This window comes from Bubalus bubalis, chromosome 5 (assembly GCF_019923935.1).
Source record: "Bubalus bubalis isolate 160015118507 breed Murrah chromosome 5, NDDB_SH_1, whole genome shotgun sequence".
Taxonomy (NCBI): domain Eukaryota; kingdom Metazoa; phylum Chordata; class Mammalia; order Artiodactyla; family Bovidae; genus Bubalus; species Bubalus bubalis.
Genome location: NC_059161.1, coordinates 47503754 through 47522563, shown reverse-complemented (window position 1 = coordinate 47522563; position 18810 = coordinate 47503754). Strand labels below are relative to the sequence as shown.

Below are 18810 nucleotides of genomic sequence, written 5' to 3'. Positions count from 1 at the left end.
ACAGTTGGTGAACTTGTGAACTGGCAGCATATTGAGGCCCTGCTCGTTGTTTGTCACCAGTGGTGGGTGTGGGGCTTCATCGCTAGAATCAGAATCTCTGAGAGCTGAAGATGTTAGAAGGCCTGTGGAGTTGTGGGCAGTCAGCTAAGGACCATCTGAACAGGAGCAGTGGGCACAGCCATGGCGTGGTTTTCCCTGGCCCAGTGTAGGCTGTTGGTGATACAGTTTAATTGTCTGAAATTCTGGGCAACACCATTGAGTTGTTGGACTAGCCTAGAAGTACTTCCCACCAGAGAGCGTTTTGGGGGCCTCCTCATTGGTATATAACCTTGATTGTAATCAGACCACATCATTCTCCTGCTTCGAACCCTCCAGGGGCCTCCCGGCTGCTGTGACCCAGCCGCTGACCCGGCTGCGCAGCCGTCAGATCTGCTCCTGTCCTCCTCTCTGACCGCATCCTGTCTGTCTTCTCTGCAGTCCCTGGGTTCCAGCCCCGCTGTGAACACACACTGTGCCTCAGGACTGTGTGTTTGCCGTCCTCTGCCTGGAATTCTCTTTTCCCAGACGTACGCATGAATAATTCTTACTTGTCCTTCAGATCTCTAAGTGTCGCTGTATCAGAGCACGCACTTTAGCCTCCTTACCTTAAAAACAGTGCCACCCCTCAGACCCCATCACCCCACCCCCTAATTCTGTACATTGACACCTTTACTTGCTGGAATCCTTCTGGTTGATTTGTAGTTTGTTTTATTGTCTGTTTCTCCAGCTTGAACATGGTAGCTCTGAGAAGAAGGATTTGGTTTGTCTTATTCGCTGCTAGCCCCAGCTCTGAGTTAGGTACCTGGCTCAGCATAGGTATTCAATGAATATGTGTTAAGTGAGTAAAGAAACAGTCTCTAATGAGGCCTGGGCCAGGAAGAGGCCCGGGTCGCTCCAAACAGTGCTGCTGCTCATCCCAGCCCAGCATTTGTGTTTGGCTGACGTCCTTATGCGATTTCACACGGAGCTTGGTGAGGTTAAATAGAGCTTTTGGTATTCGTGCACTCTAACTCTTCAGTTCAGTTCAGTTCAGTTGCTCAGTCGTGTCTTAGGACAAGCTAAATGTGCTATTTTGAGAGTCATAGAGATAGGTAGGCCATGTAAATGCAAAACCATGAGTGCAAATTTTATTCCAGAATGTTAAAAGGAAAATATCAGTGTGGAAGAGAAAGGTGGATTGAAAAAGCCCTGGATTGGGCCCTGCTTTGTCTCCCGGCACCCCACACTAGCTCTGGAATATGGCAGGTCACTCACTGTGTGTGCCTGAGAAGCCGTCTCTTTAGGAAAGGCACCCAGAGTTCTATAGGTTTAAATACCCCTTTTTATTTTATTGAAGCATCAGGTTAACCACAACCATAGTGTCCTTTGATATGTGACCCACTGCGTGGAGAGTGATGATAGGTAAAAACGTAGCAAAAAAGAGCGGGCGTGAGTGGAGGGGCATGGGGAAGGGACTGCTGAACTGTGATGCTGGCAGTGGGCGGGACCTCCCCTGGCGCTGAGCCCTGGGTAGCCCCAGAACATGCCTCCAGCAGCATCTGGACTGACAGGAGCGTACCCCAGTCTAGGGGCAGGATGGCCCTGTGGACCTGCTGTCTTAGTTTCTGATTCAGGTTTCTAGAGAGAGAAGTCAGATGAGAGAGCTCAGTGGGGTGGGCTGTGGCCAAGGGTGGGCACCAGCCAGGCTGTCCTCTGCGGCTCAGCCCAGCGTGGCTCCCAGGGCAGGCCGTGGGGCTGGATCCCTGCCTCAGGGCATGGCCTCAGTGCTTGGGGTCTGCAGCAGCTGGCTTCTTCTGGGCACAAGGGCAGTGTTTTCACTTGGGTGATCCGTGGGTATATCCTAAATTCCCTTAAGAGGCGGATCAAAGGAAAATCTGTGAAGCTGTGAACTGTGATTACTTTTAACATAATCTTTTCTTTTTGCAGCTTTGAATAGTGTTGCTGGTGAGAGACCAGTGCAGCTCTGAAGCTGCTAAAAGCACAGAGGTTTTGTTCACAAAAGGCCGCAGTAGGACCATTAAGTTAGCGATTGTCTCCCCACTTGCCACCTTGCTTTTGTAGAACAGAATGGAGTTATTTTTTAGAACAAATCAGCAGTTAGAGAGGCAAATGTTCCTTTTTCACAAACAGCTGCAGTAATATGCCAGATTGTCCTCACTGGTGTTAATTAATTGAGCAGATTTTGGAATGTGTCTTCTTGCTTTACATCCATTAATGGTCCTCTGCCTTCCTCTTAGAGAAAAAGGGGATTTCTTTGAGCTTTTGCTGCCATATAATTACTTTGGTTAACATTCTCAGGAAATCAGGCAACTAATGCTGCCTGGATCCAGGGATTCGGTTGTATAATATAGGGTTGATCACCCTATTTCTTTTCCCAGGGACGTGCTATTTGGGTTTTTTGCACAGTTCACGTCCATTATCATCACTGTTCCCTCTGAACCTGCTTTCTGAGTGGGAATGCATTTATATGCATTGACTGAGTGTGAAGGCCTGGCTGGGGCAGCCGGCTGCCCTGTCAGCTGGCACTTCCCTGGAGTGCTCCTTCTTCCTCAGCCCCACACTGGCATGCACAGTACCAAGGGCTCAGGGGAACCCCTCATTCCTGTCCCAGCACCTCCCCGACTCACGGTTCCTCTTGGGGCCATGATCAGAGACTTGCCCCTCACTAATGCCACGTTCAAAAGAATAGGAGGGAAATGGAAAACGTGATGTAACTGACTTTAAAGAAAATCTAGATGTGGGGCCCTCGCAAGGTTATCGATGAGATTTATACTTATGTTCAGAAATGGGATTAACTTGTTCCTAAAGTGTCAGAATGAAAAGTTTCTCTTAACTTTGCTACCTCATAGCAATAATAATCCTCGAAAAGGAAATCCAACCCCTCCTTCTGTCACGAGCCTGACTGCCCTGGTCTCCAGGCCTTCTCACCTTGGTGCAAGTCCTGGGTGCAGCCCAGGGTGCTGGGCAAGTCCTTCTGTGTCCGAGGCCAGACAACATCAGACTTCCCACACATGCTGTCTGTTCACTGTGCCAAAACACACCCAGCGAAACAAAGCTGCTAGTGGGGAGAACTGTTCTTTGCAATGTGATTGGCAGAGTCTGAATGTTAAGATTTCAGCTGTCTTTCTGCTAGAGCAGGGGGTCCCCAACCTCCGGGCTACAGACCAGGACCTCCTGTCGGATCAGTGGCATCATGAGATTAGAAATAAGGTGCATAGTAAATGCGTTTGAATCGTCTCGAAACCATTCCCCACTGCCTGGTCCATGGAAAAATTATCTTCCACAAAACTGGCCCCTGGTGCCAAAAAGGTTGGGGACTGCTGCTCTAGAGAGTTTTTATAGTTTGTGACTCAAAACAGATATGCCATCCTCTGTGTCTTCTGTCTTTAGTATATCTGAAAATACTGTGGAAGGTATTTGACCTAAAAGATGCCTGTGGTTTGCTTGGTACCTAACCAGTTATTTTATAAGGAGGCAGAGATTTCCCTAAATCACAGTGCTATCTGGAAATGCTGAGTTTAAAAGGTCTGTTTGCAAGAGGAGGGTTTACAAGGAGTAGGGAACCACAACTGCTTCTTGATGGATTGTTTCCTACCTAATAAAATGATATTTTCTGGGATATTCAAGGCTACAAATTTTGGTTAGCAACTTGAATCATTTCTGATGATGTGAAAGTCATTCAGTTGTGTCCGACTCTTTGCGACCCCGAGGTTAGAATACTAGAGTGGGTAGCTGTTCCCTTCTCCAGGGGATTGTCCCAACCCAGGGATCGAACCCAGGTCCAAAATCTTCTGTTAAAAATAGAGTGCTGGGTTTTCCCTGGTGGCTCAGAAGTGAAGAATCTGCCTGCCAGTGGAGGAGATGGGTTCAATCCCTGGTCCGGGAAGATCCCCATGGCTCGGAGCAACTAAGCCCGTGCGCCACGACTACTGAGCCTGGGGGCTGCCACTGCTGAGCCCACAACCCCTGGAGCCCGTGCTCTGCAACAAGAGAAGCCGCTGCCCCATAACTGAAGAGTAGCCCCCACTCGCCACAACTGGAGAGAAGCTTGCTCAGCAACTAAGACCCAGTACAGCCAAAAATAAGTAAATACATTTTTTAAAGAATTTTTTAGTTAAAAAAAAAAAGGATACTGAAAAGAACAGTGAGGAAAGGCAAGGGCAGCAGTGTGTGTTATTCCTCAGAGGAATGCAGAGCAACAGCCTTCTTGTGTGACAGGGTCAGTGCCCCCGATGCAGCAGGGTCTGGCCTGTTCCTTCTCCCGTTCTGTGGAGAGGCCGGAAAAGTAAAAGAATTGGTAACACGTATTTCCTATATATATTTGAGGAAAGGGAATTATTTTGCTCGAAGAAAAGAAGGTTGGGTATTTGAAAGACTCTCACTTATTTCATATAGGATAGCATATGACCAAAGGCACTTTGAGTGGAGCAGAGGGAGTTAATGGGGCACCTCCCCTTACAGAGAGTGAGTCCCCAGGACAGGAGGGACTTTGTTCAGAGCCCAGAGCAGATCACAGGGAATGTTGTGGGCTGAGTGACTGAATTCATGACCCAAAGAAGGAAGAGCATTCTGACACTGCAAGATTTTAATCATCAGAATAGTTATGGGAAAAGGTTGGGTGAGCCTTTGTAATCTTTCACATGCAAGAAAAAAGAGAGGAGCAACAGGAGGAACGGCTTAAATGAAAACAGTCTCTTTCCATGCCTTTCAAATCTCCCAGTTTGTTTCCTGATGAACTAGTACCTCAGATGCTGACATCTTTTCCTTTCTTTCCTTGACTTACTTTCTTTATTCTAGTTTAAGGTTTTATCATAGGAAAATTAGGATCGGTGAGTTAGAGCAGGTATTATATGTAAAGAATGTAAAATCTTAACCATGTAATCAAGGGCTCAGATGAAATGGAATCACAAATAAACTTAATTTTGCAATCACACTGAAAGTGCCATGAAGAAGAAATAACAAGCATTTCAAGACAGATTGATATTGAAAATAATTAGCATATAACTTTGAGTGCCGTAGGATTCTTTGACTTTATAATTTTGAAATTAAAGGTAACTGAAGATCATTTGTTCCTTTCTATTAAAAATTTTTTTTTCATTTATTTATTTTAATTGGAGGCTAATTACACTATTGTGGCAGTTTTTGCCATACACCGACATGAATCTTTTCAATAGTTTTTCACAGTTTTGAGTCTTGAAATGTTAGTGTCATGAAGGAAATGATATGATAGTATTATTTCTTCATAGATTATGTTTGAAAATGAGATGGTTTTTGAGGTAAGTGTATTCATTGTATATTCTATTGAGAGACACAAGTTTCTGGGAGCATTAGCCTCTGTTCATCTTTATTATGTTAGGAATTAGAGCTATATAGACCAGAGATTATGTTGCAAAAAATTAACATAAAATTAAATAGCTGTTTCCTGCCCACAGATGATGAGGACGGTATGGACTGCATGGACAATGAGAGGCGGCCGCACTTCCCTCAGTTTTCCTACTCTGCAAGTGGACGAGAATAAGTCTCTTTACTTCTGCTACTTCACTGTCATCTTAGGTTTATTACTGAAAATGATTCCTGGACATCACAGCAGTCCTAACTCTTACAAATGCAGGAGCACCTTCAGACATCCCAGACCAGTCCAAGGTCTTCACCCCTCGCCACCTTTCACCCACATGAGAACACACATATACGCAGACACACTCGACATTTTTGTTTTTGCATGAAATTGTATCTCAGTCTAAGGTCTCATGCTGTTGCTGCTACTGTCTTACTATTATAGCAACTTTAAGAGGTAATTTTACAATCTTTGAAAGTCATGAGCCCACCATGGTTCATTTGTGCACCAACTGTCATCTTTTGATCTTTTAATTTTTGTTTTTCCCTAACAGTGAAGGCTAAATGATTCTAGGTACATTTTTTAACTTTCTAGACGATAAATCAAAAACTAATTAGACTAAGAAGATTTAGTTTTTAATTCAGAACAAGCAACTGTGGAAGCGTGGTGATGTGCATATGCAGAATCTTAGTAAAGCATATCAGCTGAGTGTATAAAATAGGTATGTACCAGTAAGATCCGGCTGGAATTCATTAGGAAGCATTTGAGAGAAGGACTGAACAACTGTTAAGATAGACAGATACATTTATAAATTGAAATGCCTGTTCAGTACTGCAGAGGAAGCCTAGTGTTCCACGTGGATGTCCAGATTTCACAGGCTCTTATTGGCAAAGGAACGTTGTTCTGCCAAGGAAGGAAGCGTGTGCACAGCAGAGTAGATGACTTAAGGGTCTCCGACATGATTTGCACCAGAGAGCATTTTATTTCCCCTGTGCTTGGAAACCTCTTCCCCTTCCTGATATTATCACCTCTGATGGCTGAAGAATGTAGACAGGTGTAACGATCCTGTTTTTCACCAAAATCTGTACACCGAGGTGAACAGGCGTTCACCTCATTTGTTTCGATTTGTTTTACTTTCAGTTCTACGTGAAATAGCTTTTTCTCAGATGTTAAAACTTCGAATGTCCTTTTATGATTTTGTTTATATTGCAGTAGTATTTATTTTTTAGTGATGAGAACTGTATGTCATGTTAGCAAATGCAGCTCCAACTTACGTAAAATAGACTTACTGCAGTTTCTTTCGACCCATGTGCAAGGAATGTACACGCCGGTGAGACTCATGCACTTTTTCTCCTGTGTAAAAAAATTTTTGATGAGGCTCTGAAATTGTACATATAGATTAGAATTTGGCTTTGGGAGAAGAGATGCTGTCATTCAACCCCTTGGTGCTAAAAATGAGAAATCTTCAACCATCTATGCCAAGGGGTGGAAACAAATGGATGTTATATTTGCTATTTTGAGAATTGAAAGGTTATGATGGCCTGGCAACATAATATAATGAAGAAAATTGAGACCTGGATGATAAGAAATGGACTTTATTTTGCAAAATGAACACATCTCAAGTATTTACAAAGTGGGCAGTAAAGGATAAGGACCTGGTGTGTTTATTCTGATCATGGTACATTTATCACTGAATTAAGCCATCAGGGAGAAAAACAAAACAAAAAAGAACACCTCTGACTTTTCTTTTTCTGTATATACTCATGTCCTCAAATTCCAACATTTCTCACTGAAAGGGGACATGTATGCAAACCTCATCTTTCTCTTTCATTAATGATGATCTTCAGATTAAACCCTTTGGTGCTAGGAGCTGACATTTTCCAAAGCAGCCTATGAAGTCCAGGGGGCAGGGGGCCCTTGTTGTGGCAAGCTGGAGGCCTCCTGACTCCATGGAGCCATCGTGGAGATGTATTTTAGTTAAACTATCTGACAGCTCCCAAATGGAAGACTACAGCGTGCTGTAGTGTTATGATTGCATTGTATGAAAGAGCAAGTGACTTTCTAAGTGGGATGAATCATATTCATATGCAGATGTCTTAGCCTCTTGATGCTGGAAGTGTGGGTTTATAGACAGGAAACCACTGCTGGCGGTGGGCGGACCACTGGGACTGACGGGGGGTTAAAGGGCATTTTACTAAGGCAGCTAAGACATATTCAGACATAGATTTTATCCTAATTTTTCATATCTCTATCTGAGTGAAGTTCATCCTTAGTACTGAGTAGGAAGTTACAGTCAATGATAGTTCATTCTTACTTACACATATAGCTCAACTTTTTTTTTTTTTTCCACTTGGAATTATGTTGAATGTTTCACTTTGACAAGGAAGTTGACTAGAAGGTATGTCCTGTAAGTTGTCTTGCATCCATTATGTAAAAAAGAAACAGGCGAGAGGAAGAGAGGAAAGCTGAGACTGGCTGGCATTCAGAGCATTCATTTCTTCAGAGGGAAAGTATAATACCATACACTAAGCACACAGATGGTTTTGGTTTTTGGTTGTTTGTTTTTTTTTTCCCCCAAATCTTAAGGTGATTTCCAGGACCTTGGCCAAGGACACTGCCTACGGATTAAGGACAGCATTGACTGTGCCCCAGGCTGGCCACTCTGTACAGCCGGCTCCCCGTCCCCAGCTGGTGCCTGGGGCTTAGTCTCGTATCCCCTCTGAGATTCCGTTAAGTGTCACACAAGGTGTTTTCTTGGCTTCGATTTTGAGAATCCCTTACTTTCATTCCCTGATCTCAGTCAGCTGACATGGAAATACAAGAGACAAACAGAAACGGCGTATAGGAGATTCTAAAACTTCCCTGGTGCCTGCCCACAGCTGAAGTTTTGGATTCTGGCAGATGGAAAGGCCTGAACCTGGAGTCACTCTGTTGGAATAGCGGGAGTTCAGGCTTTGCAGACTCATTCCTGTACCGACTTTCATGAAGTCTGCCTCTTGGCCATAATGCAGCCATCTTGGAGGAAAATTGGCCGTTTCTGCGTGGATTTCTGGCAGGGCTGCTCAGAGCTTTGCTTTCCACACTAACTCCATAGCATTATTCCAGTGTTTCCCATTTCCCATACCCGATCTCCAGCTTCTCAAAGCTGACTGTTCTTGCAGGGGCCACTTGCTTCTCTTAGAGTCCACAGTAAGGGCCTTCCTTACTAACTGCAGGGTCTTTCTATTACACGTCAGTGTACACACTTTGCTGCTACTGTTTGTACTGTCTGCAGTAGAATTCCCTTATCCTGCTCCTGGTAGTGCATCACAGGCAAGCATGAAATGTAAAGTATTTATTTAAATAAAAAGAAAAACCTCTAAATTGGTAATTGAATTACCTCCCTGTAGCTTTATAGTTTGTGACATTTCTTGACCTTGCTAGCTCTTTCATTAGATCCGCACAAGATCTAGTCATCTGGTTAAGGATTTTAAGCAGACGCAACTACGAACCCAAGAAACTGTATTTACTCTTACTGTTGGTCATACTAAAACTGTTTCTTTCCTTAAGTATATGACCCACAAGGATGTGAAATAACTACAAGAAACTGTTTTTGTACACTGTACATCCTTAGTATTTTTACACGTATATGATAGGGACGCACATTATTTTCCTTCGTACAGACAGCTTAAATAAAGCACTATGTCAATCTGCTACTTCTCTGTTTATTGTCGTTGGATGTGGTTCTGTAATCTCAGAAAATTGAATATCCTTCTTTTCTGAAAAGATGTAATAGGTCCACCTGGTATTACCGCATTCTAGGAAACAGGAAAGTATGTAAATTTCTTGTAGCTCGAAAAACACACAGGATTATTTTACTACTTCAATAAAATGGCAATAGTGCAACTACAAAAGGGCTGCTTCCAAAGGGGGGGTGCTGACTTCTCAGCAGTGGGTCTAGGAGAGATCTGTGAAGCTGGAGGTTGATCTTTGTGGAGATTTGTTAAGTCCCTAATAGTCCTCACATCAGGTGGTTTGACCCCAGGATTCTTAAGGAGTGTAGCTCATCAGCAGTGTCTTCCTAATAATGTGTTGCTCTGCATACTTCCTTTCTTAAGAGTATATTTTTAAAACTTCATGGCAGATTAACCAACATAGAAATGGATAATAGATGGGTAGGATGGTTGGACTACAGTCTGATTTACCTAGGGTCATTTTGGATGGGGCCTTTTTCTGATTTTACCTCATAAACCTACTATTGATGAAACTTGGCTTTGCTCCTGTGACTAAGCCAGATAGAGGAACGGCTTTGGGACCAAAGTTGGTCAGGCATGTATGTGCGTGTCACACAGCCAAACTGGAGGGCATCCTAACACGTGCTCTTCTCTCAGAACCACTGGGGCTGACAGATCCAGGAGGCTTCCATAAAGTGACCTCTGTAATTCTTTAAAGGTGCTATATTTTTAGAATATTGTATAATTTATTTACTGTCCCTGAAACAGAATTAGGGACAATTAATATATCTTACGTGACAACCTTTATGTCTAGCACAGTTGATGAAATCAAGAAAACTTCTGAATCTGAATAGAAGTTCTGTTCTTTCAGGCTTGAACCTTGTCCATGCTCAAGAGACTCGGATGGTCTTTGCGGGTGTATCATCCCACCGCCTCCGGAGCCTAGTCCACAGCCATCTGAGAGGCCATGATGGTGATGTGCTGACGATGACGATAGATCTGTGCCAGGGAGAACGGCCCGAGGTTAGGGACTTGTCCCGACTGCAGCCTTGTCATCCTCAAGGACAACATAACACTTTCAGTGCCCATTTTTTATTACTTTGAAGCATTCGAGGGCTTAATTGTGTATAGTAGAAATACTATTTTAAACTAAAATAATGATCTGTGTACAGATGTTTGATAGAACTTAAGAAAATTTTGTAATTTCACTGAGTATGTTTTTAGGCTCCTCTCAGTTACTCATATTGAAGGAAAAACATGACACCACCAAGCCAAAGATGCTTTTTGTCTGTTTTTGTTGTTAACGGAGTGGAGAGGATAATGCTCAGTGCTTCCTGGTGTCTTCTGATTGTGCACAAATGAGCACGATGATAAGTAGTGGAGTCTTATGAGATGTTGATTAAAAGGAAATAAAGTTGAAGGATAATATGTATAGATCACCAAGAGGGAAAGAAACATGAATGGTAGGAAAAAGGTTTGGTCCTTAATACCCCTTAGCCTAGTTAAAAATATGTGCCTTTTTTTGGTGTGTTTTTTCCATCACTACAAGATACAAAGGAAACATTTCAATTCGAGTCTTCAAAAAATTCATTTATTGAAATTCGTATGTGTAACAGGGCATACAAATGAGCAGATCTAAAAACATAATAACTTCAAGCCTTTTCTGAAAACATACACCAGGAGGTCTCCTCATCTAGTGTCAGACTTCAGCTCCAGCCCGTCCATCCTGCAGGGACCGCTTGGCAACGAATGTGGCGATGACGATGCAGCCCACCGCAGTCTGAGGTGGGGTCCACTGGGAAGGTCGCGGTGCATTGTGGCATATTACGTACAAATCAGATGAATGTAAATATCTCTTTGTATATCATTTATTTCACTCTGTTTCATCCAGGTCAGCAATCAGATTGTGGCATGCTGGGTAACTGGAAAAAAATGATAATAAAAAGTAAGTTTAAATAGATCACGTTCTTCAATGTGATTTGTCTTCTTGCTGGTTTAGTAACCTCTTTCCAAGTTTTTGGAGAAAATTCTTTTGCAAAAAAATACAGTTGTATGTAACCAATCACATGAAAAGTCTATAGGTGTGTAAGGTGAACTCTTATTTTAATGTTTTAAATTTGAAAACAAGCTATATTCCAGACATTTGTGTGTCTGAAGACAGAAAATAGCCAAAGATCCATCTCTTCCCCTGTGAACAGGAGAAAGGAGACATGGATTTGTGCCAGGAATTGTTTACTGAAAACTACTCAGAATTAGAGTAAAACTAAACCAAAAAAAGAAAACCAGGATGTAGACTCAGTGTCCCTAAGAAATTCCTGGTGAAATGATACAAGCTAACACCTCCAAATGTTTAAATGCAGTGTGTTTTATCACATATGAAGGCATTTTCGTATGGAAACCAACTCCCACATGCTGGAAGAAGGAACTTGGTAGATGTGGTCTCTTGGTTTTAAACAGGAATACATGTTTCAAAACTAGCTCATGAGAGTTGGGTTGAGGGAGTTGCAGGTTAGTAAGTACTGAATACTGCTGCCTGTCCTGGCTGACGTGGCTGTTCAGGTTAGTTTAAACCATGTCAGAAACCGCTGGAGATAGTTAACGTTGCACAGGACATGTCTCAGGAAACTGCTATGCGTTGTGTGGGAAGATGACTTGCCCTCTAGGAGCGTGAAGTCACCAGGATGATGGGGACTAGATAGAGGGCTAAAATGATAACTACCGAATCCCAGTTTTCACTTCAAGAGACAAATGGGAAGGTAATGCAGGGATCTGGGCCCATCTGGTCTCTGTGTGGCAGGGTGAGAGTCGTCTCCAAGAGAAGTAAGTGGGCTCTACACTCCCCAACAAAGATCGCCTGCGCTGGACAGGGCTCCTGTCCACCCAGCTTGAGCCACTGTTACTTGCGGAGGATTTCCAAGATAGGACTAAGATCAGTTTGCACAAGAAAAGACGAAAATTAGTCGGTTGCCTTTTTTTAAAAAATAAGAACATGTTCACTTGTCAAGTAGATTTCCCAGTGTGAGACACTCGTGATTTTTTTAACGAGCAAGTCTGTGAGTTTCAACAAGGTGATTTGAGCGTCAGGTGTGCACCCCCAACCACACAGAGCGGGAGGCCCCAGGCGTGGTGAGGAAGTATGTGGGGTCTGTATGTGGCTCTCTGAGGGCTGGGGAGGTGGATGGGCCCTCTTCTGTGGTGCCCACGGGGCTCCTGGATTGCCACAGGGAGGCCAGGGAGCCCCAGAGCCCTGCCACTGCAGAAAGAGTGCCCGTTTGCATCAAACACGTGATCTCCATGAACCGACTGGCCTTCTGGTCCTGACGGAAATGATCAGTGAATGACGGGCTTGAATGGCCCGCCTGTCCCCTAGCTAGGCAGATGGCCTGTCCACCATGTGCTCTGGAGAGGGAGGCTGGCTTTGTAACTTTAGAGATTCAAGGACATCTTTGACTACAAGGATAAGTATAAACCACAACAGACAAATTTCAAAAAAAAATTTTAAACTTGAGGTAGAAAACACCTATAATTTGAACAACACAGGACAGTAAAGACCTTAAGTAGAAGGGAACCATGTTGCAGAATTTTTTTAAACCCACGTTCCAGGAAACAGGTATTTCTCACATGAGTCTCTTCAGTTCCCACCAGGAACTGACTCGTCTCCCAGCCCATTCCTCCTAGTGCTCCTGCAGGGGTCAACCTGAGATTCCTGGGAGCAATCAAAGGTATTCTCTTTGGTTTTGCAAAGCCCTGTATTCCTCCCCACTTTCATATCACAGAACTTCCTGTTCACTGCCTGATGCATCACGAGCACTCAGCAAATGTGACCGAATGAATAACTTGCCCTATAATGTCATTGTCTTCCTGCTAACCAGCTCTTGGTGTCACCCTCAGATGGCTGGATCTTTACTTTAGTAAAGAATGTTTCTTGGTTCTTCCCCCTAACCATGAGCATGTCCAGAGAGAGAGAGAAGCTTTAGTTACTGCCAACATCTGGCCCCTCCCTGCTTGGCTCAGGTGGTAGAGAATCTGCCTGCAATGCAGGAGACCTGGGTTCGATCCCTGAGTTGGGAAGATCCCCTGGAGAAGGAAATGGCAACCCACTCCAGTATTCTTGCCTGGAGAATTCCTGTGGACAGAAGAGCCCTACAGTCCTTGGGGTCACAAAGAGTTGGATACGACTGAGCAACTAACACTACTAACATCTACTCATCTGCCATCACTTAGGACATCAGCTGTGCCTAGTTCCAGAAAGGGGGCTCATCGTCCGCACCACAGTGGTCATGGTCTGGCTGTATGTTCCAGTGGGACGCAGCCAGTGTGAACTGTGGCTGGGGCCCTCGGCCACCCTCTTCCCATCACTGTGCCTTCCAGACTTCTCACCAGGGCCCCTCGCCGCGGCCCGTGGCGCTCTGGCCACACCTGCAGTCGTTGGTGGCTACCCCCTAGAGGGCGGAGGGCTGACAGCCCCCTGGCAGCTGCTGCTCTGAAGGGTTGTCCACGGACGACATAAATGCTCCCCAACTGCAAGCCCATATCACTGACTCGTTTTCTTGTTAAACACTAACGGAGCGTTCTCTCCACAGACCCTGACTTGTGCGTCTAGTTTTTTACTGAAGTTTAACTTAATTCAGAGTTTAAAAAATGAGTCTCTCTGGGTGATCTGAACAGCTCCCCAAGCAACCACACCTGGGGTCCAGCCCAGCCTTCTCTGTTTTCCTCCCAAGCCTGTGGCCCAGGGATGCTGCGGCACCAGCAAGGCCTCACGGGGAGGCTCAGAGCCCGGCCTGCCCCATGTTTCCATCTGTCTCTTCTCCACGCGTCTCCACGTGGCCTCTTAGCAGCAGTGGAATATCTCCCCTTCTGGCTCCCTCCTTTGCTCATGTGTACATCTTCTGTCTCTGACCAGGATTTAAAAAAAAAAAAAAAAAGAACCTGTTCCTCAGGCCTCTGGGCAGAAAAGCATCTATTTTTAACTCAAGAGGACAGAATCCCTCCCCCAGCCTCCATGTGGGGTATTTCAGAGCTTGGCCTCAGTTGACGGAGCTCCAGGGAAGCCTCCGGTACCTGCCTCGTGCTGCCCCCGCTTTGGGAGCCAGGCCACAGCTCTGTAGCTGCTCAGCTGGGGCCGAGCTCCAGGCCACTGCCTGGGAGAGAAGACCCCCATCTCCCCCTTCCATGCAGCCCAAGGCCCGGGGAATGAACACCAGTCTCTCTGGAAGTTCGTTCTGCCCATTCATTTCCCGGCTGTATTCACTCCACCTCTCTGGGCCTGATTTTTCAACCTGTGCAGAAAGATGTTAAATGATTTCTCTGGCTGTTTCAAGCCTACAGTGACCTCAGTGCCACCCTGGTGGATGCTGTCTTCTGGGCTCTGGTAATGCAGAGAGCTCCCTTTTAAAAGGAAACTGGTTCTATTACTGATTTTTTTTTTTTTTAAACCAGAAATTGACTGATGGACTGATGTGGAAGCTAAAAACGTAACTGAAGTGGTCCAGAACTGAGATTTGAACCCAGGCAGTTTGACCTCAAACTCCAGGCTCTTTTTAATGCTATTCCAACCAACTTAGTGAAAGAGCCACCAAGTTTGGTGTTTGTGGGATTAAGCAGCAGTCAGATACGTCAAGCAACCTGAACTACATAAGGCACGTGACCTATGGATGGTCATTAACTTGTCCTCCCCAGTCCTGTGGAACTCTGTAGAAATGCAACTCAGACGTGACCACTGACCTGTTAGAAGGCAGTTCTCCGCCAACACAGGGCTCACGGTTGCAGACTCCAGGTCAAGAGGGGCCTGCCTCTGCCCTGCACAAGTCACCGAAGCTCTGGCTGAACCGCCTTCCCCTCCGGCTGGCGCAGCTGCCAAATGGGCAGGAGTTCACAGCAAGGTCGCCGCAGACCCTCATTTTATTCTTCCCCCATGGCTGCCCGGCTGGGCCCCAGACAATGAAAGCTCTGTGGCAGTCAGAGTTCAAGCTCCATTTTCCCTGAACTCTGGGGCCTGGGTTTGCTGCCTCTGGGCTCCAACATAGGAAAAGAACTAGAGAAGCCAGAAGATGGCACCGGTAGAGGCAGGACAGACTTTCTTGCAGAAAGAAGGTGAAGACAGTGATTCCTTAGCTTCCTGGAAAACAGCACCTCGATGTGGACTTGGGACTTGAGACATGGGGGGAAGGCAGGGGACCCCATGCACAGACAGGAGTGGTCAGGTGGGAGGACCCACTAGCCAGTGGCTGGCATCTGCTCGCCATTTCTTCCCCAGAGCACACTCCAACACATGCGACGGATCCTGCCACCGTCCGCGGGATCCCGACTTTGTCATCTTCCAGCTTTCTTGAATCCCATGAGTCACGAGAAACTTCCCCTGCACATGGGCAGGGGTCTGTGTTTTGTACGAACCGTGTTTCCATGGTAAATAGATTTTTAAGAATTTCCCAAAGGACAGACAGTGTCACCAACAGCAGAGAGTGGAGCCTCTGGCTGCCTCATGTTTGAAAGCGTTAAAAATAAAGACAACATTGACATTTGGGGTTGTAATGTGACGGAATTACAGTCTTTTAAAGGCAAGAACCACTTATCTACACTACATGTAATATTCAGTGTTTTGTTCACTTGTCTAATTGGATTAAAATATTTAGCTCCCTTTAAAATCTTGATTGTGAATTTATATTGCAAAATGTAATGTCTGACTCGGGAAGCAATAAGTGGAGCAAATGTATCTGAAGCAATGTTAAATTCAATGTATTTTTCTTCCATAAGTCTTATTCTGAAATTATTCACTCTTGGACAAAGTGAACTGTTAGCAGAAGAGCAAGTTTGGCTTCAATAAAGCTGTATGCACTTTTCAATATTAATTACACACAGGGCCTTCAGTTGAAAAAAAGAAAAAGTTAAACTATGCTATTTGAGTTGCTTGAGGAAGCTTCCCTGAGGGTCACAAGACCCCTATGTTAGAAATGTGGCACCAGGGGGTCTTACGTCATTCTTTTACAACACTCAGGCAGCAGGGAGTTAATGACATTTTAGCTGCATATGTTCAAGTTTATTTAAAAAAATATGCAAGTCACTTCGGTTGACAGTGTCTTGTACACAGTTTTGAAAGAATCAGGGCAAACTTTAACAGAGTCAGTTTTTATTTGAAAAATATTTTCTGGGAATGTATCAGTGTTTATTTTTGAGACTGACAATTCGGGTGAAAATCAGGATAAAAACAAAAAAACAACAATTTGGTTGAAATCAAATTGTTTGTTTTCATCTATTTAGAATTCTTTCCAAAAAAATCTTGGTTCAGGAGGAGGCTTTTTAATTTATTTTATTCAGTGTATTTGCTGTTCTATCAAGCACCATCTGTCCTGCAGGTAGCTAGCGTCATGAAAGTGCCGACTTAACTGGGTGAAGCCCCCCCGGGCTCAAGGAAGGCCCACCACAGACTCTGTGGACACCTCCAAGTCTCTGCTGGGTGACCCTACAGCTTGGTTTGCAGGCACTCAAGGGAGCTGAGCCGCGCACCCTGGAGCTCACATTTCTGAAGGCTCCCCCCTCCCTTTCCTTCAGGTCACAAATGGGCCTTTCCTCCCTTTGTTATCATCTGTTGCCTTTGTTTCTTGTGCTTGTTTTCAGCTCTCTTTATGAATCCTTTGGTGTAGCGAGATAATGTCCGTGATTTTGAATATAATCACATATGTCTGCTGGATCCATACACAAGTTTAAATCAAATTAGAAAGTGAATTCACTGCCAAAAATGCTCAAAAGTCATAGGGCCAACTGATTAATCACCCATCAGTCAGCTTCAGATGCTGTTTTCTAAACTGGGACTACAAAGACATCTCTCCCAGACTGAACACTGAGGATGGAGTCAAGCAGTCTGTTGGGACAGAGCTATCTTGGCTGAAACCATATCCACCACTGGAGAAACATACAAATAAAATAATCTTGGTATAAATGACATCCTCTAAGTGGACAGATAATTTCCATTCTCTCCCATCTCTCAGATGCCATTCTCCCCAAGAAAAGACTCTAATTTCCTTACCAGCTGGAGCCACCCTTCCTGGCCAGATGTTAGAGCCCCAGGCCCTGGGTCACAGACCTCTGACCCGGCTCCCAGCTGTCAGCCCTTACCAAAACTCTCTGGGACCCAAGTTCCACATACTAGACACCCCCGCAACCCCCACCAACCACAGGCCCTACCACAGAGCCGGTCCTCTACTGGTGCTTGAAAAGCACAGAGGAGAATCGTGTTTGCAGTGTAAAGCTGGGTTAGTGTTTTCATGTCTCATTTCTCCCGTAGAACTAACATAGCATTTCATGTTGTTTTAAAAGCTATTTTTCCAGCAGGTTTTTCTCCAAGAGAGAAGCAGGAGATTCATAGAGCCATTGTTTCCCATCAGTCCTAAACTGAGAACAAGTCAGAAAAGCAGCCTTGAACTCGGCGATCAGCAGACTGAACCACGTCCACTGGGTAAGCCACAGGGCTGGCCTAGCTCTCGCTGGACTGGCCACCGCAGGCCCGCAGTGGTTCAGGGGATACAGGAACTCTCACGGCCAAAAAACGTCACAGCGGCAGTTAGGACTGTGACCATCGGCCAGGCATGTTGTTGTGCATGTTTCAGAAGTTCAGCAGAAACAATTCAGAATAATAAAGCCTTCTGAACAGGCTAGATGTTTCCTGTCGGAGGCCACAGGCCAACCCGAACTTGTCATCTGCTTCGGCACAGGACTGAGGCATAGGAGCAAATTGGAGGGATGTGACTCAGCTTTAGAGCAGCTGCCCAGGCCAGAAAATATCCATTCTCTTGTGAGAATTCAATGGATAGAGATTTTTAGAGGCTGACGTGCAAAATTAAGTTATCCAGGCTGGGAAAATGGAAGCCTTTAGCTAAACCACCCTGAAACCAGAGATAAACCAGAGGACTCTCTCTGGGAGAAAGGTGGGTGTGGCCTTGGTGTGTCTGGTCACTCCAGAACCCTCAGGAGGCAGCAGGCACCCTCTGAATACCTGCTGTGGACAAACAGCATCCTCGAGGCCTCATCAGAAGCTAAACGCAACAGTTCAAGTTCATTCTGGGGCAAAAATAGGTCTAAATACCACACTCGGGTACAAAGGGTAGGCCTTTGATTTAGAGAGTAGAAACCTGCCTGGGCTCCTGCCTCGTCTTTCAACACTAGGACTTGCTACCGAAAGCCAGCATTTTCTTGACCAAATTTCCTTTGTCATGTCCACATTAAAATAACTCCAAATGTAATATCTGAATCTGAAAGATCCCTTTACAGACGAGCCAGATGGGCCAGTATCAGATAGCATAGGATGTCAAATCATTTCTGTTGCTTCAGGCAAAGAGGGAAAAAAAAGCTTTGCTGATTTTTATGAAGAATTTTGAAGAAGTTAATCTTTTTTTCTTTTTTTAAAATGCATTTTACAAAAATTTCACAATACATTTGGCAATTATTGGGTTTTTTAAAGCCCTGGATGAGGTTTCTAAGCATCGATGATCCGTGTTAAGTTCTAAGTGGACTGGAAGGTAGGCAGATGGGGAGTTAAAAGGCAAACCCCAGAGGATAACGCTCTGGCCCAGAGTAGAGGGGAGGCTGCCACGTGCTTGGAGCTTGTGTGCAAGACTCTCCACAACCCACATTCTGAAGTCCTTCTCGGCTCTCAGAGGCCAGTAGCTCCACTCATGCCCTGAGTTCCTCCAGCTGCCTGGAGGCCCGATGGCCCCAACCTTTGGC

General features: G+C 44.9%; 2 protein-coding genes across 24 annotated transcripts in view; one reads left to right on the top strand and one right to left on the bottom strand.

Moving 5' to 3' along the window:
- The window catches only part of AKT3 (AKT serine/threonine kinase 3), a 282616-nt gene extending 273547 nt beyond the window's left edge, over window positions 1–9069 (top strand). For 7 of the 8 annotated variants that reach the window (XM_045165619.1, XM_045165620.1, XM_045165618.1 and 4 more), the window contains one exon: window positions 5472–9069. In XM_045165619.1, coding sequence (XP_045021554.1) covers window positions 5472–5557 — 86 coding nt within the window. In that variant the 3' untranslated portion in view covers window positions 5558–9069. The remainder of the gene's footprint in view (window positions 1–5471) is intronic. The other variant, NM_001290974.1, reaches the window with a different exon arrangement.
- Window positions 9070–10656: 1587 nt separating this feature from the next.
- Window positions 10657–18810, bottom strand: part of SDCCAG8 (SHH signaling and ciliogenesis regulator SDCCAG8) — a 243518-nt gene continuing 235364 nt past the window's right edge. For 12 of the 16 annotated variants that reach the window (XM_044943060.2, XM_025287254.3, XM_044943061.2 and 9 more), the window contains one exon: window positions 10657–11009. In XM_044943060.2, coding sequence (XP_044798995.2) covers window positions 10980–11009 — 30 coding nt within the window. In that variant the 3' untranslated portion in view covers window positions 10657–10979. Of the gene's footprint in view, window positions 11010–14814; window positions 16990–18810 lie in introns of all 16 variants that reach the window. The other 4 variants (XR_006551177.2, XR_006551178.2, XR_006551179.2 and 1 more) reach the window with 1 other exon arrangement.